A 25,535-nucleotide genomic window follows, 5' to 3' on the forward strand; every position below is an offset into this window, starting at 1 on the left:
CGACATGGATATTTTTGTGGTGGGAGCATTTTCTGTCGCCAATCCTTACACAAAACAGTCACTGAATGATTAAGTAACTTGCCAAAGTTGACACAGTTAGTGGGAAGTCAGGATTGGAATTCAGGCCTGACTGGACCTGAATTTCTTCCATTGTCCCTAGACTCATGGCAAATACCAGGGCCTTGGGTGCTTGGTCATATATTCCTTTTAATATTTATTTCCTTGTATCACAGTTATTTATTAATATTTCTGTGGGTCATAACCAGACACAAAACATAAAGGATAGGGCTTTCCAGTCCCTATCCATATGCATATATAATTTTTCTGTGGTTGTGATCTTAGCATGGATATAATATTCTATTTAGTTTTCCCCAATTTTGTCTTATAAACTTTTTCAAACATAGAGAAGTTGAAAAATAGTACCACCTAGATTCAGCAATTAACATTTTTCCTTGTTTGCTATATATATATATATATATATGTATGTATGTATGTGTATATGATTTTAATTTTTGGTGAACCATTGCAAAATAATTTGCACATATCATGACCTTCACCCCTAAATTTTTCAGCATGCATTTCCTAACAATAAGGACATCCTTTTCCATAAACACCATATATTATTACATTATGAAAATTACCAATAATTCCCAAAGATCATCTATTTCTAATTCACATTCAAATTTCCCCAATTATCAAAAAAATATTTACTAACTCAAAAAGAAAAAATAATAGGATCCCATCACAGATCGTATTTAGTTATTGCCTTTTTTGAGCTTCCTTATTCAAGAACAACCCCCTCCCAACCACTTATTTTTTTCACAAGATCACATTTTTGAAGAGAACAGGCGCACTGTCCAATGGAACGTGGGAATGAATCTTACTGTTAATCTCCACTGCTTAGCACGGGGTCTGGCAATAGTAGGCTCAGAGTACATGTTTGCTAAACAAGCGAAACCAGTGATAATGGTTATGAATAATAATCACAGCAGGTTAGTCTGTTGAGGGCTCTCGTGACCAGCACTCACACTCCCCAGATCTGGCCCTCACAGATGTCTTTTAAGGTAGGAAATCTTAATTCGTTCTGTTCACCGGCGAGGGAATCAAGGCCAAACCTGCTGGCTGGTAAACTCCGTAGACCGGGGAGATCACTAACCGTTTCTGGAAAAAAATGAATGAACCAATGACCCAGAAGCCAGCCTGTCCTTATATATGCAGGCATGTGTGTAAGAGATAACACTTAGTAACTGCAGGCCCCATGCTACGTGTTTACGTGCGCGACGTTACTGCCTTTTACTCTCCAATGTCTTGCAAAAGGCCTGGCACAGAGTAGGCACTCGGCCAAGATATCTGGAATGAATGAATAAATGAATGAACGAACGGAAATGTTATCTCCGTAAATCTTCTTTGGAGAGCTTCAGCGATCACTTCGGAGACTCGGGCCTAGGGAGGCCGCGGGGACCTCGTGGAGCCGGGATCGGCCTCCGGACGTCCCACGTCTCGCCTCCCAGGTGGCCTCCTAGCAGGTGAGAAGCCCGGGGCTCGCTGGGCGCCTCGGTATAATCACCGTCATCTCCCAACCCTCTCCCTTTGTGTCGCCGCGGCCCGGCCCCTGCGGGCTCCTCCCGGGCCCCCGGTAGGGCAGGGCCCGCATCCGCCCAAGGGGCGCGGGGCTCAGAGTCCACCCTCTCCTCTGCAGCCCAGGGAGAGAAGGTCTGCTGGCCCGCGCGGCTCACGCCCACCTGTCGGCCGCGCAGGCGCAGCAGCGCCCCGGCGCGCCGAGCCTCCCCGCGCCCCGCGGCGCGGCGCCCAGTGCGCAGGCGCGGCGGCCGATGCGAGTGTGTATGTGCGGGCGAGAAGATGGCGGCGGCGGGGGAGGCAGCGTGAGGAGTCCGGAGGAGCGCGGAGCCCCATTGAAACGGGCCGCCATGGCCCTCCACAACCCGCAGGTAGCCGCCGGCCCGCGCCCTCGGCGGGAAGGGGCTTTAGGCCTTGGGCGGGGCGGGGCCGACTGGCGGGGACCCGCACCCCGCCCGGGGAGCGAGCGTGTGGGAGTGGGGGAGGGCGCCGGGACATGCTGCCCCGGACTAGGCCCCGGAGCCTCCCGCCGCTTGCGCGCTCCGGTCCGCCCGCGGCTGCGGCCTCTCCCGCGTCCGCAGTCTCCGGCCAGTGGGAGAGGAGAGGGGGTGCCTGGGCCCCGCCTCGGAGAGGGCGTGGGGGACGCAGAAGGGGTTAACCTCCTGGGGCTGGACGGCGGGGGGAGCCTGAGCTGTGGAAATGGGGACCCTTCTCCCCGAGGCAGCCCTGGCAGTCGTGGAGATCCCCCTGGAACGACGCAGCCCTCAGAGCAGCTCGAGGTTGTTTCCTTTGCTCGAAACGAGTCAAAAGATTTGGGGTGCCTCCATTCATGCCCCAAAAGATTGCTTTCTCAGCGTGGTCGATTATGGGGAGAGGGTGGCTGTTATTGGGGTTTTTAGACTCAGTTACTGAAGAGCAGCCTTGGGTTACTGTTGCAAAGAAAACTCGACATAAGTCGCAAGGATCGTACTTTTTAAGTTGTATTTGAGTGACATCTTTTGCACGAACCCATCCCAGCCGAGTTGACACTAACACACATTGTCAATATAGTATCTAAAGTTTAGAAGCCTTTTAAAAATAACCTCTTAGTGGAAAGGGTAAAATGCACCCTTCGCATTGGGGGGGCGTGTGTGTGTAGTGTTGAGCGCTCATTCCACCCCCCCCCCCCCAACCCGCGTTATAGTTACTCTGGTAAAAATCGGCTTGTGGTATTATTTGTCAGTCTTGCATTAGACTGCTGATTTGTTTGACTTCTGATCCCTAGAAATTTTTACACAGTTGTGTACCTTCTCAATATGCTGTTGTAGTAAATATGGAAAAGTGAAACAAAGTAGCTATTCTGAAAGCTAGTGGTAAGTAAATAACTCTATAAGCAATTGGTTTACTGTGGCACCTTTGGAAATGAAGTTGATCTAGAATAATTGGACATATTTTAAGAAGCGGATTTTTAATAACTGTTGTAATTAATGCATATTGAGGAATTTAAAACTAGAAATCATTATTGAAAAAAATTAGATCTTACAGGAAGCTGCAATTTTGTTAATTTTAGTACTATTTTAGTTTGCCTCAAAACTTTCTCTTTTTACTGTGTATTCACTTATACATTTACTTTTCTAAATATTTAGTATCGTTCTTTGTACACAAAAAGGACTTTGTAGTTGAGTATTTTCAGATGTGCAGTACAAAGTTTTGTTTTCCTTTTCTCAACTTAATTATTAATGTAAATCGTTTTTGTTGTTAAAATTACTATGAACATGCACAGTCTTCATTGTGAGCCACTGTGTAGTATGGTTTTCGTAGTGATTTTGAAGTGAGGAAAGCATGGTTGGGAGTAATTCACTTCCATTATTTAATAATCACCTATCACAATGAAAAGTTGATTGAAATGTTAATTAGTGGTGATAGTTTAGAAACTTAATCGTAATTTCATTTGCATTCCTTGTCCCACTATTTATGTTTTTTTTTTTAATTAAAAAAAGAATTAACAAAACAATTAGAAATCATTCCAATCTACATGTACAATCAGTAATTCTTAATAACATCACATAGTTGCATATTCATCATTTCTTAGTACATTTGCATCGATTTAGAAAAAGAAATAAAAAGACAACAGAATAAGAATTAAAACAATAATAGAAAGAAAAAAAAACAAAAAAAACAAAAACAAAAAACCTATACCTCACATGCAGCTTCATTCAGTGTTTTAACATAATTGCATTACAATTGGGTAGTATTGTGCTGTCCATTTCTGAGTTTTTATATCCAGTCCCGTTGTACAGTCTGTATCCCTTCATCTCCAATTATCCCTTCTCTTTTTTTTTTTTTTTTTAATTAACGGAAAAAAAGAAATTAACCCAACATTTAGAGATCATACCATTCTACACATGCAATCATTAATTCTTAACATCATCACATAGATGCATGATACTATTTATGTTTTATACATCAATATTGCTTACATGCATCTTTAGAAAATTGGAATGGCAGAAGTTAGGTGAATATAAATACTGGCAGCACATTGATAGGATTTATTCTTTTAAAGTAGGATTTAAATGCTTTTTAGTTTTAGTATGGAGAAAGTAACAAAGGAATCATTTGATTTGTCATAGTTTTCTTTTTAAAAGAATAGTAATAAAACAAGTAATGGGATCATATGGCAGGATTTGGTTGTTAGATCCTGCTCGAATAAGTCTAAACATTTTAGTAGATTAGTTTTATTCAGTTGCTTACTGTTCTCAGGACTTAATGGCCATTCATTCATTAATTTAAGAAATATTGATTGAGCCTTACCAGGTGACAAGCACCATGATATGCATATTATTTGTTTGCTATTGGAAATAACATACTGAGAAGTGAAATTCTTATTTCAAAATTGGATGGTTAAGGTTGTGATTAAAAAAGTGCATAGCTTTTAACCTGTTTTGATATTGTTAGAAAATATTGATTAAACCATTTTCCCTGGATTGAAGTGCAGTAGTGTAAAACTTGGCAACAATTCTAACGCCAATAAGTTTGAACATTTTAACGAATACAAATGATGAGCTTTGACAATTGAAATGTAAGTAGATTTCTGTAACTGTTTGTTGTTGTGAAGGAACTGGTTGAATGATTCGGGGTAATTTGAACCGACCTTATACCTCAGGACATTTTTGGTGATTACTGAGGCCATTTATTGTGACCACAGTGATGCTTCCTATGCTTCTGCAGATGTGGGTAGTGGGTAGCTTGCCCTGGGTTCCTCTCTGTCATCCCCTGCAGCAGGCCCATCGTTCTTTCCAGTTACCTCTCAATAATGCGAACCCTCACTTTGCTTGATGGGATTTCTTGGATCTAACTTCAGCATACGGCAGTGTTACTGTATCATTGAGTATCTGTTTATAACTGACAGCTGTATTAGTGTTATTCTTGAAAGAGATACATTTTATTGGATTCTCTCCATAGTGGCAGCTGAAGTAAATAAAATTATTTGAAATACTGACAGAATGTCTGGAGATGCCAGTTTTCCTTTGCATAATATTTAAACATGTCCCAAGAAAAGACTAGCGATGATATTAAAAGTTTGCAGTTTGATGGTTACCTCAGTGGTTTCTGCATACTGACACACGAACCATCTCCAGGGCTTCACCCTTGTGTTCCTGAGACCTTGTTGGGACTACTATGTACTGAAGTGACCCACTTCATCCTGAATTCACCCTGTAACCATAGTTATGACAGATATTCCAGTGTTCTTTTATGTGAAATTGATGTACTAAGAAATGATTACAAAATGTAATAGTTTTTATTTGATACCAAGCCTGGTGGCACATTTAATTTGTTCTAGGCTCAGAATATAATTGACTCAAGTAATTGAGGAAAGTTTTATCATTGCCGTTTATGTTGGTTATATCAAGTGTGTGAGTGTTTACAAATTTCAGACATGTAAATACTTCTGATAACTTTAAAATGTTAAACTAAAACTGGTTGCTGAGCATGCTTCTTACTGATAACCTACTAAGGTATGAAGAGTAGAAAGAGCTTGCTTTTGAATTTGTAGTTAAACTGTTATATTTCTATTTGCTGCCACATGTGCGAGGACCACTGTCGCACAAAATAGACAAATCTGTTTGCAATGGAATGTGCTGGCCTTGAACCATTGGATTACTGTCCTTTTGTCACTTTAGTGCTACTTCAGCAGTGTGGATGTGCCTTTCTAAGACTTAAATATGCTTCTATTGCAGTTTTCCAGTTTATGAAAATGGTCTTTCACATGGTCTTTCTGTCAATATAGGGCTGGATTTACAATTAATATAGGTAAAATAGAAGTAGACTGGGGGGCATATTTATGGTATTTGTTTGAAGGATCAGTAATTTTAGGACTTTTTGTAAAACTAAACGTGGACTCTTCAGAAGATTGACTTTTTGTGAGCGGACTATTTTCTGACTGGAAGCTCCTCAGCCATGACCCCATTTTCAGCGGAAGACCTGAGAAACTAGCGTCTATCAACCAATAACTCCATCCTGCCTCCTTCAGCTTGAAGCATACCATGTTCATACCTGTCCTTTCCTCCCTGCTTTTGGGCCCTGTTGCCCTCTCCTGGAAATAGGGGAGGCGATATGTAGAGATACATGTGTCTTTTGGAGCTGGGAGAGGAAGGTAAGGTCAGAGGATTAAGGCCTTTCTGGCAGACATGAGAATGGTTGGGTGATAGTATGCCTATGGAGTATCAGCCCAGAGCCTGTCACAGAGTGTGTATATGGTAATGATGGCTATTCCCCCCCTTTAGAATTGGTATCTGCAACTATTATCGGTTGTTATTCTTTTTTTTTTAGTAACTTTTTTTAATTGTAAAATGTGACATATAAACAGAGAAAGAAAAAAGCAATAGTTTTCAAGGCATTCTTCAACAAGTAGTTACAGGACAGGTCCCAGAGTTTGTCGTGGCCTACCATACCATCCTCTCAGAGTTTTCCTTCTGGCTGCTCCAGAATATAGGCGGCTAGAAGGAATATTTTTTTTATCATCACAATCAACTTTTTTTTTCTTTTTCGTGAAAATTGCCATTTTTTAAAATAGAGTAAGCCGGCAGAAAATTTATTAGATACACATGTAAGAGGACATGGGGGGGGTTACTCTCATAAAGACAGGTAAGAGGCAGGTTGTCATTCTTAGGGGCAATTCTCAGTTTATTTTTCTGATATCTGCTAGACTATTTCCTAAACCTACGTTTCCTGATGGAAGAGTTAGTGCCTTAGAAATGCAAATACCTCCTAATAAAAAGTTGGTGTTCCCAATCTTGAGCCTTAGGCACCTAAGTTTTATATCTATTGCCTCTTTTTGTTTTCTTTTTTATTTAAACATATCTGTTGGTATTTGGTTTTTGTTTCCCCATTTGTCCTAGTTTTATGAAGAATTGCTCCTTTTCATCTGAGTTTATTAGGTACAGACAAATTGGTATGCACTTGCTCTTATCTTCTCTGGCAAAGTAATCTCAAAAGTATCAGAATATTCACTATGGCAGGTCCAAATTTATATTCTCATCAGGGCTACTGTGAAATTATCTATATACTTAAATCTTAATTGACTAATATTAGAAGTGTCAGGTATGGCCTGGTTTTAAGAAGCTGAATGTAGAGAAAAACACAAGCATTAAAACTGCCTAGAATAAAGGTGTTCAAGTTACAGTCCTGATCGCATGGCTGTACCGGGCAGGGACCAGCCCCGTTAATGGCTACGTGCCTTTGCTGGGGGGCTGCCGGCTAGGCTGGAAGGAGCGTTGGAAAAAAAATTACTATCATTGTGAATACCTGTCAAAAGTACTCTTTTTTTATGTTTTAAAATGTATTCAATAAAGCCACATTTCTGTATAAACTACATTTTACCAGCCCTGGACCTTGTGAACGAGAGCTTCCCTAGAGCATTTGATGTATGAGTCTATTTAGCAAATTTTGATTTGCCTTTCAGTCTAATGAGTCACAGTCTGCATTGTTTAATTGTTGTTGCATAAACATGACTGTATTCTTTACCGTGGACCTAATCTATGCATTTTTAACTTTATTACATTCATTTAAATTTAGTCAGGACCAATTAACTTGTAAATTTATTTGGTATTTTAATAAATTTCCAGTGTTCCTTTTCCCCCCGTATATCTCCAATTTTAGACAGTTATAAGTCAGAAGAAGAGCAGAGCAGTGTCACTTGAGAGATGTTTTACGTATATTTAAATATATACTTTACTTATTCTTTCTGAAAGTGTCAGGTTCCCCCCCCCCATTTTGATAGGACACATTAGTGTTTTAGAAGGAAATGAAAGCGAGTTTGAAAATGAAGTTTAATTCTGATCCATATAAATCTTCTGCCCAGTGTTCCTGCTTATATTCCTGCCCAATATTGTTGAAAAAAACTTGTGTTGGTATTTTAAATAATAATTTCCCTTAGATGGTGTCCAAGACTACATTTATTTATTTATTTGAGACCTGAAGTAGGACTTTCATATAACTCTGACAAGAAAGGCAAGGAAAACCATACTTGATTATGAAACATAAAGCATTGCAGCAGTTAGCATTTGAAGAATGTTGTATAATGTGTCAACTTCACAGCCTCTGAAGGGCATTCATATGCGTAGCTTGTTTAATCTTTGTAGCAACCCTGTAATATATTGTTGTTCTCACCATTTTATAGATGAATAAGTTTAGAACCAGAGAGTTTGTGATTTGTCTGAAGTCAACACAGCTGATAAGAGAATCATCAGGAAGTTAAAAAACAAAGCAGGTATTTGGGCTTCTAAATCCTTTGCTTTTTCTGCTTTGCCAAACTGTTTTTCCAGAAAAGACTGATAAAGTTATAGTGCTTCACACTGTGACTTCCCTGCAGGAGCTAGTCAGTGAAAGTTTATGAATGAAGGAAATAAAGACTTTAATATGTTTGCTTTACTGAATTTTGTGTGGGCCACATTTCAGTAAGTCATTGATTTAATTTTTAGTTATCGGACACATGCAATTTTTAAAGTGTGCACACAATTCAGAAGTATTTACTGTAAAAAGTGCAAGTCATTCTCTTCCTCTCTCCATTATTAATCAACAGTTTGATGTATAGCTTCTGTTCTTTTTTTCTTTTAGGGCATTTTTATGTTCCATTGTTTTATAATATAGTCTGTTCTTACCAAATAGTTGCTGAACAGAACTTTTGATGCTAATCTTCTCAAGCATAGAAAGTTGTTTTGATTTTGGTGTGTGTGTGCATGAGCCGGGAATCAACCCAGTTCTCCACATGGCCATAGTAAGGTTTTTATTATTACCAGATTTTGCCAGAGAATGAAGCAAATACTCTGAGGATTTAAGTGGCTCATTGGGATCCAGTATACTGGGGACTGTGGAAGAGCTGGAGAAAATTCTCAGTGGAGAAAATTTTGAGTGATAAAATGTTGCCCAAATAACTTTCTTTTTTTTAAGGAATATTATTTTGAAACCCTCAACCCCATAATTGTAGCATCTGTGCTGTTCAGTTTTAACATTGTAAAAAGAGGTCTGCTTCAGAGTCAAACACTTGTCTCTGTCATTTCTGTACTAGGGATTACTGAGAGGACAAGCCTTTCGTGAGTCGGAGACACCCTCACCCTGAGCAGATAGTGGGTTTGGGTAATTCACCTGAATTTTTCCCCACCCTTTCCCAAGTCAGATTTTCCTTTTCTTCCCCTTTTGTTTTTATCAAACTACTGCAAGTGCAAAAAAAAAAAAAAAAAAAAGAGTAAACCAGTGCAGATGGACTTGATGAAAAATGACAGTCCCCTGATTTCCCTGCCTCATTCCAGGTCCCTCTCCCCAGAAATACTTACACTTAGCTACTTGTGACCAATAAAATGCGAAATCTGGTCTTCCAAGGGTAGCATCACTGTTTTGTTTGGAATTAATTTAGAGGACAACAGATACTATTCAGAAGCACAGATAAAGGACTTTATATCTTTTGTGACTGTTTATTCATTGGACAGAGATTTTTGGTTGCTGGGTATTAGGAATATGGAGCTAAAAGATAGTTTTTGTGCTTGAGAAATTCAGAGTAGTGGGGGAGAGAAACAGCCTGGTAAATTCTGTTTTAGCTTGTTAATTCCTGTAACAGAATAGTGAACAACATAGCCAAGAACTTTCATTCATTCCTTTATTCAATCAGCAGATAATTATTTAGTAGCCCCTGTGTCCCAGGCACTGAGGTTGGAGTGACGTGCCGAGACAGGTGTTATGCTTCTTGCTAGGGAGTTCACCATCTACTGAGGGAGGCAGTTGCTCATCAAATAATCACAGAAATGCACATGTCAGTCCAGGCTGGGAAATATGTACTTGAGGAATGGAACACGGCTCTGTTAGTGTGACCTAGGGAGGTCAAGAAAGGTTCCTATGGAAGTGATGGCATTAGCTGAGATTTATAGCCTGAGATAGTGGGAACAGCCTTTGCAGTGGCAGTGGGGCTGCAGGGAGTTGGGAGCAATTAAGAGATCTGAGAAAAAGCGAGAGTGCCTCTAGCTCAATGCTGGAAGGGAGAAACATAAAGGGTCTACCTAACCTTGCAGCCTTTGTTAGGGGTTATTTATCCTAAGAAGAATGGGAACCACTGAAGTGGTGCAGAAAAGGGGATGATCCATTTGGCCCTGGAACCTTGTAATCAGATTGTAGTTTGGGATCAGATCTGGCTGTCCTAAGGCTGGTAGACTCTCAAGGGGTCAGAGTGGCCATAAGAAAATCAGTAAGCAGGGTTCTTGTACTTGTGACTAGGAAGGCACAGTGGAGATGGAGAGATGTAGGTCTTAAGGAGATCTTAGGTGTAAGGTGGATTGAAAGAGGAAGAGTGTGACTGATTGTCAGGGAGGCTGGGAAGATGTTTCTTCTAGAAAAGTAACATTTGAGTTGGAGTTTTCCAAGCAGAATAGCAGGAAGACAAGGGCATAGGAGGGAGACTATGCAGAGGAACAAAATATCAGAGCTTGTGGGAAGCCAAGGTAAATTTGTGGTGGAATTGGATATGTAGGGTGGAAGGGTTAGAAAGGAGTCTGGGAGTGAAAGATGAAAGAACTTGGTATTCCAAGCCAAAGACTACAAGTCTTATTTATAAGCAGGTAGGCATCTGGCAAACTGTAAGTTTCAATAAGCATCTTTGGTAACACCACTCTGTCAGCGCTGCTGGTAGAGGTGAGCGTTAAGTGGGCTGGTTGGGGTCCTTAGTGGAGGGGGAGGTCCCCTTGCTGGTGCCTTGCCAGGGATTTGATTTTTTCGGACTCTCCTGCAAGTTCGGAAATGTACTCTGCTCATGTTAGTGCCCCAGAAATCTCAAACCCCCCCAACTTTTTTTTTTATTATTTTATTTTATTTTTTAAAGCATAACGACATACAAACACGAACATTCTTAACATATGCGCATTCCATTCTTGGTATATAATCAATAACTCACAATATCATCACAGTTGTATATATTCATCACCATGATCATTTCTTAGAACATTTACATAAATTCAGAAAAAAGAAATAAAAAGAAAAAAGAAAAAAACTCCTACTTACCCCTCCCTCTCATCGACTGCTAGTATTTCCATCTACCCGATATATTTAAACCTTTCTTTCCCCATACCCCTAACCACTCCCTCTCATTGATCACTAGCATTTCAGTCTACTAAATTTATTTTAACATTTGTTGCCCCTATTATTTGTTTATTTTTAATCCATATGTTTTAGTCATCTGTCCATAGCATAGATAAAAGGAGCATCAGACACAAGATCAAACCTCCAAAACTTTGAGGGAAATAAAGCAGGACATTTCTTTTGGGGATATTTCACGCAGACTTATGCAAGACAAATAGCCCTTGAATGCCCTCACTGGTAATTGAGTAGAATAATTAAGAAAGGTCGTGGTGGGGATATTATTCCTTTTATTTTTAGGGGGACCCCTTTTAAAAGTAAGTATTTGTCCCCTCATTGTTCTCAGAGGAAATAAAGAAAATATTGAAAGAAAATGCATCACTCATAATATCTCTTTATTCTGAGATGACTTCTGTTAATATTTTGGAATGTTTGCTTTCAGTACATTTTGTGGTAATTTTAGACATTTGAAATCATTGTATATAATGATGTTTCTTAATTGTGATCTTTGGACACACCTTCTTCTCCCATCAGAATCGCTTGGCACCCTTGCTAAAAATGAGATTCCTGTGCATCATCCAGACATACCAAATAAGATCTCTGGGAGCAGGCCCCAAATCCGTATTTTGAACAACTTCCCTGGGTCATCTGGCTGGTTTCAGAGTGGCTGTACTGCTTTGAACTCAGCTGTGCTCTGGATCTTGAACTAGGACCATGGTGGATGGGTAGAGGATCAATGGAGACTCCGTCATTGCTAATTTTAACTGGTACCAGCTGATTTCCCAGGTATTTGGTACTAACTTTCCATTTCTTCCTGAAGTTTAGCTGTGGTCAGAAATCTCTTTGAGGACATATGTATCACATTAAGCCATTTTGCCATCAGAGGTTCCTTTTGTAATCTTTGTTATCGGTGATGGATTTGTCAGCTTAGGAAACTATTTGTTTGCCTCTGTTTTTCACAGCCTGGTACTACTAAGTGGTTCCACCTTGCTACTGCTTTAACGCTTCACTTTTCCATGCCACTACAACCTAGTTTCAGTTCCACGCCAAGAACATAAAGTTCCGTCTTAATCTGTGACTAGTTCTATTCATTGAGAAGTGAGAGAGAGCTTAAGCGTTCTCTTGGGTTTTGGTCTGGAAGTTTAGCAGAATATAATTGGAAGTTCATATACCATGATACTGTAGCAATATCCTAGTGATGGCTGGTCTTGGACACAAAGTTACCAGAACTGGGTGTGGAAAGTGTCACTCCTATGGCACATATTGAACAAGCACTCTTTTTTTTTTCTTTTTAACATGGACAGAAAATAAAGTACATTACTATTTTGTTGGCCTTTCTTTGCCATTGATTTCTTTTTGGGTTGAAGCAGATTTGAATTAGCTAATTACTTCACCTAATTAGTGAACAGTTTTCTATGGGGAAAAAAAAAGAAATCCCTTATATTTAGCTTTGTGTCAACAGCAATGTTGTAGGGTCTCATGGAGTTATAATTCTGTAGACGGCATATCTTTCACCTGGGAGTCATTGAACTATTTGTTGGGGCCTGCAGTGTGCTGGCCTCTGTGAGAGAGCAGTGAAAGGAAGACATGGGGCCTGGCTGGTGGAGGGTGGGTTGTGTGCAAAAGTCTGCAGTACAGAATGATTTTTAAAATATAGCTGTGACAGGTGCTGTGAGGCAGGCTGGGGACCACAGGCGTGCTGGTGGGCTTGACTGGTCCAGATGGTTGGGGGTCAGGCAGGTTCTCTTGAGGTCATGTGTGTTCTGTTTTCTCCTCTGTTCCTCCTCACTGTACCCACGAGTGTTTTGCGTTTAGTAAGCACTCAACTTTGTAGAACAGATATGTTAATTGATACAGGGAACGGTTGAGGGGAATGACACAGAGAACACCCACGGAGAACGCCTGGTTGGCGTGTATTTTAAAGACTGCACATGAGTGTTTTGGTGTTTTTAGTTCTAGGAATGATGATCAGGACCACATCATGCAAAACCACGGGGGGCAGATTTGCCCTTCAAAGAAATACCTTTTTAATAATGTGACTTATTAAGAAGAGATGGCTTCTTCATGAAGTATTCAAATTGATTGCGGTTTCTGCATTAAGAATGCATAGTGACCTCCAAGCTTCCTTTAAGGTTTCATAATGCTCTCTTTACCTCTGTAGGTTCTTGAATCTGAGTGACTAAAGTGTGTATAGCGTATATATAAGCTATTTTGTTCCATTCCTTGGGCTGTTTCTCAACAGATGTAGACCTGAACTCAGATGATGGTTACTGAAGCAAATAAAATGCCTTCACAGTAGTTACCATTAAGTGGCCAGTATAAAGGCTTCATATGCTATAGCTTTTTCCATGCTCTATTAGCAGGCAACAGCAGCAATATTTGTTGACTTGCTCAGAGCAAATGCAGTTAACCCCCCCAAATTACAGTACCACAGTACAGCCATCCTTCCAAATTAGGGAACTTGATTGTGTGTCAGTTAATGAGCATGAAAAGAAGTTTTCGGTTGGCTTGCAGCAATTATTTTTTATTTTTTTTCCTGTCTTTGCCACCTTAGATATCCCAACCAGTGTCATCATTTATCCACTAGCTTTCAGTTGAGCTCTAGCCATGTGCCAGACACTGTAGTTACAAAAAAGAGCAAGAACAAGTTGTGTGTACTTGAGACACTCTGCTTCTAGCCTTGTCATTCCCCCTGCATCCATGCAGCTTGCTCCTTTGCTTTGGGCAAGTCTGCTCAGATACCATCATCTCAGAGAGGACTGCTTTACCATCCTCTTTCATTGCACTTCCTTTACACTTGTCACCATCTCTTCTCTCTGTCCAAAGCATGTACCATCTCTTAAGAGCCTGTATGACATGGTTGATTTATTATCTGTCTCACCCTGCCTGAATATATGTTCATTGAGAGCAGGGATTTTGTTTGTTTTGTTCACTACTACATCTCCTAGGCCTGCAACATAATGGGTACTCAATAAATATTTACTAAATAAATGAATAAATGAATGAAGAACATGATAGTCTATATAGTCAGGATGGCCACAGTCGAGTATGGGAACGAGGCTAGGTAATCAACTGTTAAAAGACAGTGAGATAGTTAATAGTTCAATTACAATAATCTTCTTATATCGTTTGTAAGATGTACCACACAAATATGAAGTGTTAAGAGGGGATACAATGGAATTCAGTATTTTCGCATGATTTTTCTGTGAACCTACAACTTCCCTAATTAAAAAAAAAAGAAGAAAACAATGCTAAGTGAGAAATTCCAAGGTGGGGACACCTTAAATGGCCAGGTTTGTTAGGAACACAGTTCACAAAGATGAGTGTGTGGAACTGCATAGTACAGTGTGAGGAGAGGGGAGCCAAGCCACTGCAGCCAGAGAGAAGGGCACTCAGAGCACGAGGGACCAGCACGCACTGTGGTGGGGAGCCTAGGTCACCCATGCAGGTCAGTGCATCTTTGGTCTTCCTGGAATTGGGGGTGAGAGGAGAACATGGGTGATGATGGATGACAATGTGGAAAGTCAGATAGGCACTAAATCTTGAGCACCTTGGTGTACTCAGTGGGAGGAAGCTATCCTGAAAGATCTTGGGGAGTCTTGAAAGGTTTTTACTAAGGGCCAGAATAATTTGATTTTTGTTGTAGAGAAAGCACTCTGATGGCCACATGCAGTGTGTAGAGTGGAGGGGTTAAGGCTGGAGACAGGAACACTGGACAGGCACTTGCATGGATACTGTTGAGTGTGGAAGGCCTGGGCTAATGTGTGTGGGGATGGGTGGGTGGTAGGGCCAGACGAGCTGAAGGAATTGGGGTGGCCAGTTGGAGTAGGATACATAAGGAGATGAGCAGCTTTGCTGTGATGGATTTGTAGGAAGGCTTTTGTTTTTTAGTAAAATATGCTGTTACTGTATATGTTGGTGAGTGTTTGTGGACTGCAGAGTAGTTACAGGGTATATTTTATGCATACTATGAACAGTGATTTTAGGCTTTTTTTTTTGGACTTATTTTTTAGTTGTCTCTGTGAGTTGGTTGTATTTCCCAGAGCAAAATTAAAGTACACCACTGCAAATCAGAAGGTGAATACCTTTAGTTCATTGATTTTGGGGGCTGGAGAATGAGGAAATATATTTTCTAAGTAATATTTAAAAAATAATTGGTGGATATTTATACGAAGTTCCTTATTTTGGATTTTAAAACTGCCAATTTAATAAAAATGAGCTGATTTAGTATAAGATGAGAAAGATTGAGAAAGATATTTTTAATCAAATATTTGTCAGTAAGCTGGCTTGTGTTTGCAGGCCAACAGTTTTAGCTACTACCATATATTGAGGAAGATAACCAAAGCATTCTTACCTTGTGCAGATTTCAATCTTATATCTAAGATATAAGAAACAGTTGGGGCACATTACTGGGTATGTAATTAAGTGAATTAGGTGGTGCACATGATAGTTCTGTAGCAATACTTCAGAGATGAAAATGGGTAAAGAGCTAGCTTTGAGAATGAACAGGATTTGGGTCAAGAGAAGGAGTAGGGTTTACTACATTTAGATTCGTCTGTTTTTTTTTGTTTTTTGGTGATCCCATTTTATATGAATCCTCTGGTCACTTCCATTGCACTTGAAACAAGCCTTTTATCTCCTTTTTTTGTTCAATCCATGCCTGTGCTAGTTAAGATACTTTTTAAAATTTAATTTAGTTTTTTATTTTTATTAATAAAACCAATCAACATACAATATGAACATTCTTTTTTTATCACATAGTTGTATATTCATCATCATGATCATATCTTAGAACATATGCATCAATTCAGAAAAAGAAAGAAAACTGAAAAAAAAAATTCATACATACCATACCCCTTACCTCTCCCATTCATTGATCCCTAGCGTTTCAATCCACTAAATTTATTTTGACATGCTCCCCCTATTATTTATTTATTTTTAATCCATATGTTTTACTCATTTGTAGTTAGGATGCTTTTGATAACAAGGAAAAGAAAGCCCAGCTCTAACTGGCTTATTCTGTAAAATAGAGATTTATTAGCTCATGTATCTAGAAATTCCAGAGGTTGGTCAGGCTTCAAGGTTGCTTTGATTCAGCAGTTCATTGATGTCTTTGAAGCTCTGGTTTCTTTTCATCTTTTCACTCTATTGCCTTTTGTGTCAGTGTTACCCCCTAAGCCTAGTTTCCCACAAGGTGACAAAATGGCCATAGCAGTTGTAGGCTTTTCCAGTTGTGCACAATCAGCATCACACCATCCAGAACAAGAGAGTGAGTTGCGTGTGCATCACAGAATTCTCAGCAAAGTTCTGAGCATCCTGCTGTTTGGGCCAGCTCTGAGCCAAGTGCCATGGGCTGGGAGGATGGCATTCTAGGTTTTCTTATCCCCGTAGTTAGGGAGTGCTGGATGGCAGTTTTCTAAACTGGAGGGGCAGGGGTTGGGGTGAGGGATGATAGAATGAATGCCAGGAGGATGGCTGTAAAGTCCATTACAGTCCCACTCCAAAGCACCTCTTCATCCCTCCCTCCCCTCCCATTCTGGTTTTGTTAGTTCTTTCTTCTGAACTCCTTTAATTTCAAACTATCCTTTTTTTTGGCGGGTCATCCTGTGCTGTCTGATGACATCTTATTTATTGTATAGTCTTCCTTAAATATTATTCCTGCCTAATTGTATCTGCTCTTGAGTTCAGCCCATGTGCCATGTCCCATTTCGTGTTTGTGGAACCTTGGGCAAGGTACTAACCCAGAAGTGAGGAGAAAGATGATTAGAGATAGAGTCAGGTCTTGTAGAGTCCATGGAAGCCACAGAAGAAAAGAGAGAGTGTGTGCCTGTGTGTTCTTGTTAATCAAATGCTTTAGAGAGATTGATTAGCTTGAGAAGGGAAAATGATCTTGAATTGAATTTGAAGAGTATTTTTGAGAAAGCAGAGCACTGGAGGGGAAAGATTTCAATGAGTTAAAAGACTAAATGGAAAAGGAGTTCAGCTACAAAAAGCAGTTGTCCTTTGTGTAAAAGACATTTCTAAAAAGTTCGGTTTTTCTATCAGATCATTTCTAATTTAGTTGCATTGCAGTTTTTCTTCTGATTGATATTTAGCTTTGTTTTTTGCCTTTATAAGTTGTTAATGATTAGTAAACCCTTAAAAGCTTTGAAAGATTTCCCACCCTAAAAACGTTGGCTTTAGAGGTTTGCAAAGCAGTGGATTCTTGTTACCAGACAAAGGTGGTGAGTTTTTTGCCCGATGCACTCAAATGACCAATTCGTGAAAAACCAGGGTTTCGAAGAGAAAAAGAATTTATTGCTAGGTGAGAAGCAGGAGATCTGGCCTATCAGCCCAAAATTCTATCTCCCCAAAATGCAATAATTCTGATAGTTCTATAGTATTAAAAGATGGGCAGGTTTTAGGATAATGAGCACAGTTGCACTGGATGATGTAGTTATTGCGCATGTGCAGATTGATTACATGCTTAGTCACAGAATGTACGTAAGAAAATGACAGCCTTCATATGATGAGTGTGATTTTTAGTATTGTAATGAGGGTATATAGGTGACTTACAAGTTAAAGTGTAAGGTACTGTACATGTCAGGTGGGCCCATTTTGATTAGAACCTGCTTTGGTTATCAGGATATCTTTGGGCTTTGGGTGAGTTTGTTCTGGGCTGATCCAAAACCCTTCATTAATAAATATTAGGGGCTGTCTTTAGTGATCGTAAGACTCTAAAGTCGAAAAACTGGATAAAATGGGTACAAGTGAAGGGAAGATTAGTCACAAGATTTTTACAATCGTAAGGGTACAAGATTAAAGGCTATGCAGTCATTACCAGAGTTCAGGCCAGCTAGATTACAGTTCAGAGATTTTAGTTATTTTCCTCTGTTTAGGATAAAGTAAAAAGGAATATCTATATAATGATTCAGTAATTATAATTATCCCTTAAATCTTAATTTCTTGGTTAAAACTCTTCCCTCTCATTTGATAATTATCTCAATCTTGAGGGATATCTGGGCGATGGATCTTCTAATTTCTTCATGCTGAAAAGGTTGTCGACATTATGGGTCAGAGGGATGAAACTGGTTCTTCTTGGAGATACCAGTACTTCTGGATTTCAGGATTTACCTGGCATTAGAACAATCTGTAGGCTTTGCATCTCTGAAAAACAAGCTTAATAAGTAAAACTTGCATGCAGCCAGGGCATCCTTTAGAATTTCCAGGAACACTGTTGGTTGAGGCTTGCCATACCGTGGCAGTTTGCAATATCTGGCTGAAACTTGCATAAGAGTAACTTCCAGGATAACCTTCTGACTGATTTGAAATCTTTTAGCTACTAAAACTTTATTTCTTTTCATGCTTTTGGTCAATCAGTTTCTGATGCTAAGGCCAGGCTTACCCCTGGGAGTCATGTTCCACGTTGTCAGGACCAGGCTCATCCCTGAAAGTCATGTTGGGAGACTTCCACCCTGGAAGTCATACCCCATATACGGGGGAAGATAGTGAGTTATTTGCAGTTTGTCTTTTGAGAGAGACTGCATCTGAGCAACAAAAGAGGTTCCCTGGCGGAAACTCTTGAGTGTTAATTATAAGTAGGCTTAAGCTTTGTCATCACAGAAATAAATTTTATAAGGACAAGCCTCAAAATCGAGGGCTTGGCTTGTTAAATTGGGGCCAATTGTTGCTTGAGAGAATATCAGGAATCCCCCAGGTGGAGAAGTTTAATAGTTCTACTTTTTCTCCAGTCCCTCAAGGGACTTTGCAAATACTTTTTCATTTTTTTGCCCCAAATACTTTGAAATGCATCAGGATATAACATATAACATTAACTTGTATAGAATGTTAAGATTTGAGTCCTTATTCTAGGTGCCATGTCAAGTAAAACTCAATTAGATTGTTGAAATAAACTGATCAGACAGTTTAAATTAGTTTGCTACAGAAAGTTTTAATTTTGAACAAAAGAAGCATCTCTTCTTTTGGTCTCACACAGAAGTTAAAGTTTTAAAATACAGACAATATTACTTTTTATCCTGTATTCTGATTTACCTTAGTCTTAACTAGATAAGCTTCATTCACATCCCTAATCAAAGTGTGATCTCTTTTTCAGTTTCTTTAACAGTTGCTGTAATGCTGACTTTCAGAGCTGGAGAACTCTCACTCTGAGTCTCACGTGTCCCACAAACACTTAAAGTTCCAGGCAACTACCAAGTTATACAAAGAGCAAAGCATCTGAGAATTTAGAAGTAACAATTAAAGCTCAAGAGTAAATGTGACTGTTGTAAGAGCTTACTATCGAAGCCCTAATTTCTTATTTGTGTGCTTCATATTGTCATTCAGTTCCCTGATCCCCTGCTCAAGTTTTTCCATTCTTTTCCCTATAGTTTCTGTTTCTTTTTGGAATTCAGATGTTCCATCCTCCAGTTCACTAATTGTAGCTTCTGTCTCTTTAGATCTACCATTGTAGGTATCCATTGTTTTTTCCATTTTTTCTTCTTTGTCCTTCACTCCCATAAGTTCTGTGATTTGTTTTTTCACATTTTCTATTTCTTCTTTTTGTTCAGCCCATGTCTTCTTCATGTCCTCCCTCAGTTTATTGATTTGGTTTTTGAAGAGTTTTTCCATTTCTGTTCATATATTCAGCATTAGTTGTCTCAGCTCCTGTATCTCATTTGAACTATTGGTTTGTTCCTTTGACTGGGCCATATCTTCAATTTTCCGAGCGTCATCCATTATTTTCTGCTGGTGTCTGGGCATTTGATCAGATTTCCCTGGGTGTGGGACCCGGCTGGTTGAAAGGTTTTTCTGTGAAATCTCTGGGCTCTGTTTTTCTTTTCCTGCCCAGTAGGTGGCGCTCGTGGCGCTCGTCTGTCTGCGGGGCCCACCAGTAAAAGATGCTGTGGCTCCTTTAACTTGCCAATCCGAATCTCGCAGTCGGCCCGGGAAACCGCGCGTGGAGGGGGGGTCGCCGGCCGCCGCGGCTTGGGGGAGTGCCGGTCCAAATTGCCCAGCTGGCCCGAGACGCCAAGCGGAGCGGGAGGGCCCCGCTATCCAACGTTCCCAGTCAGACCGGGAAGCCACGTGTGTGGAAGGGAACCCCAGTCGCCAGCCGCCCCGGCCAGGAAAACGCGCGCCCCTCGGGTATCTCACCGCAGCGGATTCTCCCTGCCCGTTCAGCCGTTCCAGAATGGGGTACGCTGTCTTTTTGGTCTCTGTCGTGGCTCCGGGAGCTGTTTCGTATTGTTTCTGTTTCTTGAGTTGCTTTTCTGGAGGAGGAACTAAGACCCGCGCGTCTTACTAAGCCGCCATCTTCTCCGGAAGTCCCCTAATTTCTTATAACCATTTTTAATTGAAGCTACTTTCAGAAATAAAAACATTTGACAGTTGTCTTATATTAACAAACCAAAGCAGAGGTTTTGTCCTGTTTCATCTTTACACATTTAGCAGAGTTATGTTAATTAGCAGGTAAAACATAATTTATATATTTATCTTACTTCTCTTTTAAAGCTCTTTTTTGTTGCAAATGAAGTTTTCACTTATACTTAACAACTTGTACTTTTAGAGAGAAGCATTAGAGCAAACAGTGTGCCCTCTTCTTTATGCTGGATACAAGGAAACCTTTTATTCTTGCCACTTTTTTTGGAGTTTAAAAGTGGATTTTTAAAGGATTGGCCTGCCCTAATACTTTCTAATTACATTGATGGTTAATATTGCTCCTTTTTTCCTTCGAAATTTAAGATTTTCAAAGTAGAGATTTCTTTGACTTAGGGAGACCACGTGGTAATTGTGAATAATTTTCCTTTAGGTCATACTGTGTCTTTACTTAAAGTTTTCTGTAGCACTTAAATTATTTTCTTTATGCTTAAATATTACATTTGAAAATTAAATATTATATCTTGATTATATTTAAAAATTTTATTTCAATATGAAAAATGTGTTCCTTCGTGAAACATCTCTGGTTGGTAGTAAAATTGGAGAATTAAAGCTAATCAGAATGGTAAAGTTAAAATTTGGTTAATCTTCTAACATCTGGGAAGTTTAAACTATCATTGGAGTATGGAGAAGTTATCATTCTTTATCCCTGAAACTTTTTATTTGTTGTGTGGTTTTTCCTTTCTTCTTTTCCTTTTCAGCAACGATATCCTGAGCATCTACTACTGGCCAGCGTCAGCTCTCATGGCTGGCAATACAGATATGCATTTAACTTGGCCTTTTAAAAATCACCTTTATTAAGGTGTAATGTATATGCAGTGAATTTCATGCATTTAGAGTTCATAGTTTGAGGAATTTTGACATATGTATGCATTTATATAATCCCCTCCAAAATCAAGGTTCGGAATATTTCCATCATACCCCAAAGTTCCGTTGCTCCCCTTTATACTTCACCTTCTCATTCCCCCTGGCCCCAGCCTTCTGTTAGTTTCCTTTTTTTGTTGGTTTTCTATTTTCTTTTCATTTCTTTTTTCTTCATAGACTAGCACCAAGATAATTGTAATGGACATGAAAATAGGTGGAATCTATTAGGGCTGACTGAATTCACCTCCTAATTTTTCATTTCTGTTCGATGTGATAAAAATTCTGTACAGCAAGTTATTGAATAATGAGCGTTTTCTCGCTACTTAGTACTAGTTTAGATTAGATCAAAATTTAACTCCTATTGTGTAATGTAAGCTATAATATAGACATAGAACTGGAAGGTTTGGTTAAAGTGAGTTTCTGTTAAGTGAATCATGTTTCTTAACTTGGCAGTGGGAAAATGATAGCTTAGAATCGCCATGTAAGCACTTAAAGCTAACCTACTAAGACCATATTTTTAAAGGGGAGAGGATTCCTTTTTTTAAAAAATTTATTTATTAATTAAAAAAATAAAGAAACAACATACATAATCAGTAATTCACAATATCATCACTTAGTTGCATATTCATCATTTCTTAGAACATTTGCATTAATTCAGAAAAAGAAATAAAACGAACACAGGAAAGAAAAAAAAAAGATTATACCTACCATACCCCTTACCCCTTGCTTTTATTGATCACTAGCATTTAAACTAAATTTATTTTAGCATTTGTTCCCCCTATTATTTATTTTTATTCCATATGTTTTACTCCTTTGTTGGCAAGATAGATAAAAGGAGCATCAGACACAAGGTTTTCACAATCACAGAGTCACATTGTGACAGCTGTATAACATTATTCAATCATCCTCAAGAAACATGGCTACTGGAACACAGTTCTTCATTTTCAGGCAGTTCCCTCCAGCCTCTCCATTACATCTTTTTTTAAAATTAATTAATTAATTAATTAATTAATTTTTACATGGACAGGCACCAGGAATCGAACCTGGGTCCTCTGGCACGACAGGCAAGCATTCTTGCCTGCTGAGCCACCGTGGCCCGCCCTCTCCGTTACATCTTGACTAACAAGATGCTATCTACTTGATGCATAAGAATAACCTCCAGGATAACCTCTCGACTCTGTTTGGAATCTCTCAGCCCTTGACACTGTCTCATTTCCCTCTTCCCCCTTTTGGTGGAGAAGGTTTTCTCAATCCCTTGATGCTAAGTCTCAGCTCATTCTAGGGTTTTTCTCAATCCCTTCATGCTGAGTCTCCGTTCATTCCGAGATCTCTGTCCCACGTTCCCAGGAAGGTCCACAGCCCTGGGAGTCATGTCCCACGTAGAGAGAGGGAGGGTGGTGAGACTGCTCATTGTGTTGGCTGGAGAGAGGGGCCACATCTTTAGGGTGACTCTTAGGCCTAAATTTTAAATAGACTTGACCTATCCTTTGCGGGGTTAAGTTTCATATGAACAAACCCCAAGACTGGGGGCTGTGCCTATAGCTTTGGTTGTCCACACTGCTTGTGAGAATATCAAGAATTCAACTTGGGGAAGTTGAATTTCTCCCCGTTCTAACCACTGCCCAATGGGGGCTTTGCAGAAACTTTTCCACTCACTGTTCGAATCACTCTGGGATTCATCAGACATCACTCTGGACAAACCAGCAAAATCTCATGTCCTACCTGAGATTCCAAGTACTTATGGCATTCAATCAAACTATCTACATAAGTTATATTAGGAAATGCACTAGTCAAAATATAAATTTTGTAACAAATAAACATTTTTTGCTTTAGTCTCACACAGAAGGTGACATTTTAAAATATTAATTACCATCTATTTTCAGTACCCTGCAATAATGACATTCCTTTGTTCTTCCTCATGGAAAAACATTTTTAAAATTGTACCTTGTACATTTCACTATTATTATACACTCTAGGCATTCCTAGATTATACCATCTCAATATTTAACATCTATCTTTCTTTCTGATTTCATTTATGTCCCCAGCCCTCCTCACTCTATCATTCTCACATGCAACTTCATTCAGTGTTTTAACATAATTATATTACAGTTAGGTAGTATTGTGCTGTCCATTTCTGAGTTTTTGTATCCAGTCCTGTTGCACAATCTGTATCCCATCAGCTCCAATTACCCAGTACCTTACCCTATTTCTATCTCCTTATGGTCTCTGTTATGAACAAAATATTCCAAGTTTATTCACTAATGTCAGTTCATAGAGGATTACTTTTTGATAGGGCTTTAGTAGTCAAATATACAAACACATATAAACTAGACACTAAATTGTAATACTTGGACATTTGAATCTTAAGAGAGATACAGTCTGTGGGATGGGAGTGGAGGTGAATTTATAGCATAGTTTATCCCGTATGTTCCTTTCTTCTCAGGACCTCTCTGCCCTAAGAAAAGTGAAATTCTGCTACAACTCAATCAGTTGAAGAAGAAGACTTTTTCTGTCTTCCCATGTCTGCTTTAGCCATTTGTAACTTCATTGCCACTTGCAATAACTTGTAGTGTGACAGAAAATGTGAATGCCTCAATGTCCTGAAACAGTGTCTATTTTATTCAAAGTTTTATTCTCAGGGAGGAGAGAAATGAGACAAAATAGTCAGTGGCTGAGAGATTTCAAATAGAGTAGAGAAGTTATCCCGGAGGTTATTCTTTCACATTATATAGATAATCCCTTTTTAGTTCAAGGTGTATTTAAGAGACTGGAGGAAAGTGCCTGAAGCTGTGGAGCTGTGTTTCAGTAGCCATGTTTCTTTAAGATGATTGTATTATGATACAGCTTTCGCAAATAACAGTGATTGTGAAAGCCTTGTTCTGGTGCTCCTTTTGAGTACAGTATGGACAGATGAGTAAAGAATGTGGATTAGAAATGAATAAATATTGGGGGGAACAAATGTTAAAATAAATTGAGTAGAGGGAAATACTAATGGTCAATGAGAGGAAGGGGTAAGGGGTATGGTATGTATGCGTTTGTTCTTTTTTCATTTTTTTTTCTGGAGTGATGTAAATGTTCTGAGAAATGATCATGGTGTTGAATATGTAGCTGTATGATGATATTGCGAGCCATTGATTGCACATCGAGTATGGAATGTTCATGTTGTATGTTGATTGATTTTATTAATAAAGATTTTTTAAAGAAGTTTTATTCTCAGAATCCAGGATAGTTTAATGTGGCTAGTTGGTGCTCAGTAAATATTAGTTAGATCGATGAAATTCTTGCTACGCTTTGACCAACTGAAAAGTCCCATTTCCAGATATCCCCTAAAAAGCTACACAAGCCACTTTCCAAAGTTAAAAGCATAAGTCGCTCTTCAGGAAACGTTAGTTAATATCGTTGCATCAAGTGTTGTGCCATTACCAATACAGTGCAGTGAAGAAATTGAAATTTTTTGTTTGATGCAGATCCTGATAATAATAATAATAATAATATTTTTACATTAGAGATATACTTTACATACCTTACAGTGTACCCATTTAAAGTGTATAGTTCTGTGGTTTTTAAATATATTCACAGAGTAGTGCAAATATCATCATGATCAATTTTAGGCATTTTCACTTATCCCCAAAAGGAAACCCTGTACCGATAAGTCACTTCCCTTTCCCCTCTTCCCCCCAGCTTCTGGCAACCACAAATCTACTTTCTCTTTTTCCAGGTCTGTGCGTTCTGTATGTTTCGTATGAATGGAATCATACAATATGTAGCCTTTTATGTCTGACTTTAATGTTTTCAAGGATCTTCCATGTTGTAGCATTTATTAGTCTATTTTTAAGCCAGTTTCTTAATCCTTATTAGGGTTAAGAAAGAGGTTGATTTTGGACCTGTTGTCCAGACCAGCATACCCTCATTTTATCAGTGAAGAAATTAAGGCTTCTCTCACTCCAAACAATTTATTACTCCTTAATGTTACCTCACATCTCTCAAACTCACCTTATTTGTACCAGGAAATGAGGGAGGAAGACGTTGTACTTCTCAGCTTCTTTGTTAACTTTGGTTATGCCACTTAACTCTGAAGATTT

At 39.2% G+C, this 25,535-nt stretch overlaps 1 protein-coding gene across 1 annotated transcript in view; it reads left to right on the forward strand.

The window, feature by feature from the left end:
* The first annotated feature begins 1,831 nt into the window (after positions 1 to 1,831).
* USP10 (ubiquitin specific peptidase 10) overlaps positions 1,832 to 25,535 on the forward strand; it is a 113,718-nt gene continuing 90,014 nt past the window's right edge. The window contains exon 1 of the mRNA XM_077133207.1: positions 1,832 to 1,949. Within this exon, the coding sequence (XP_076989322.1) occupies positions 1,833 to 1,949 (117 nt within the window). The 5' untranslated portion in view covers position 1,832. The remainder of the gene's footprint in view (positions 1,950 to 25,535) is intronic.

The sequence above is a fragment of the Tamandua tetradactyla genome, chromosome 16, assembly GCF_023851605.1.
Source record: "Tamandua tetradactyla isolate mTamTet1 chromosome 16, mTamTet1.pri, whole genome shotgun sequence".
Classification (NCBI taxonomy): Eukaryota; Metazoa; Chordata; class Mammalia; order Pilosa; family Myrmecophagidae; genus Tamandua; species Tamandua tetradactyla.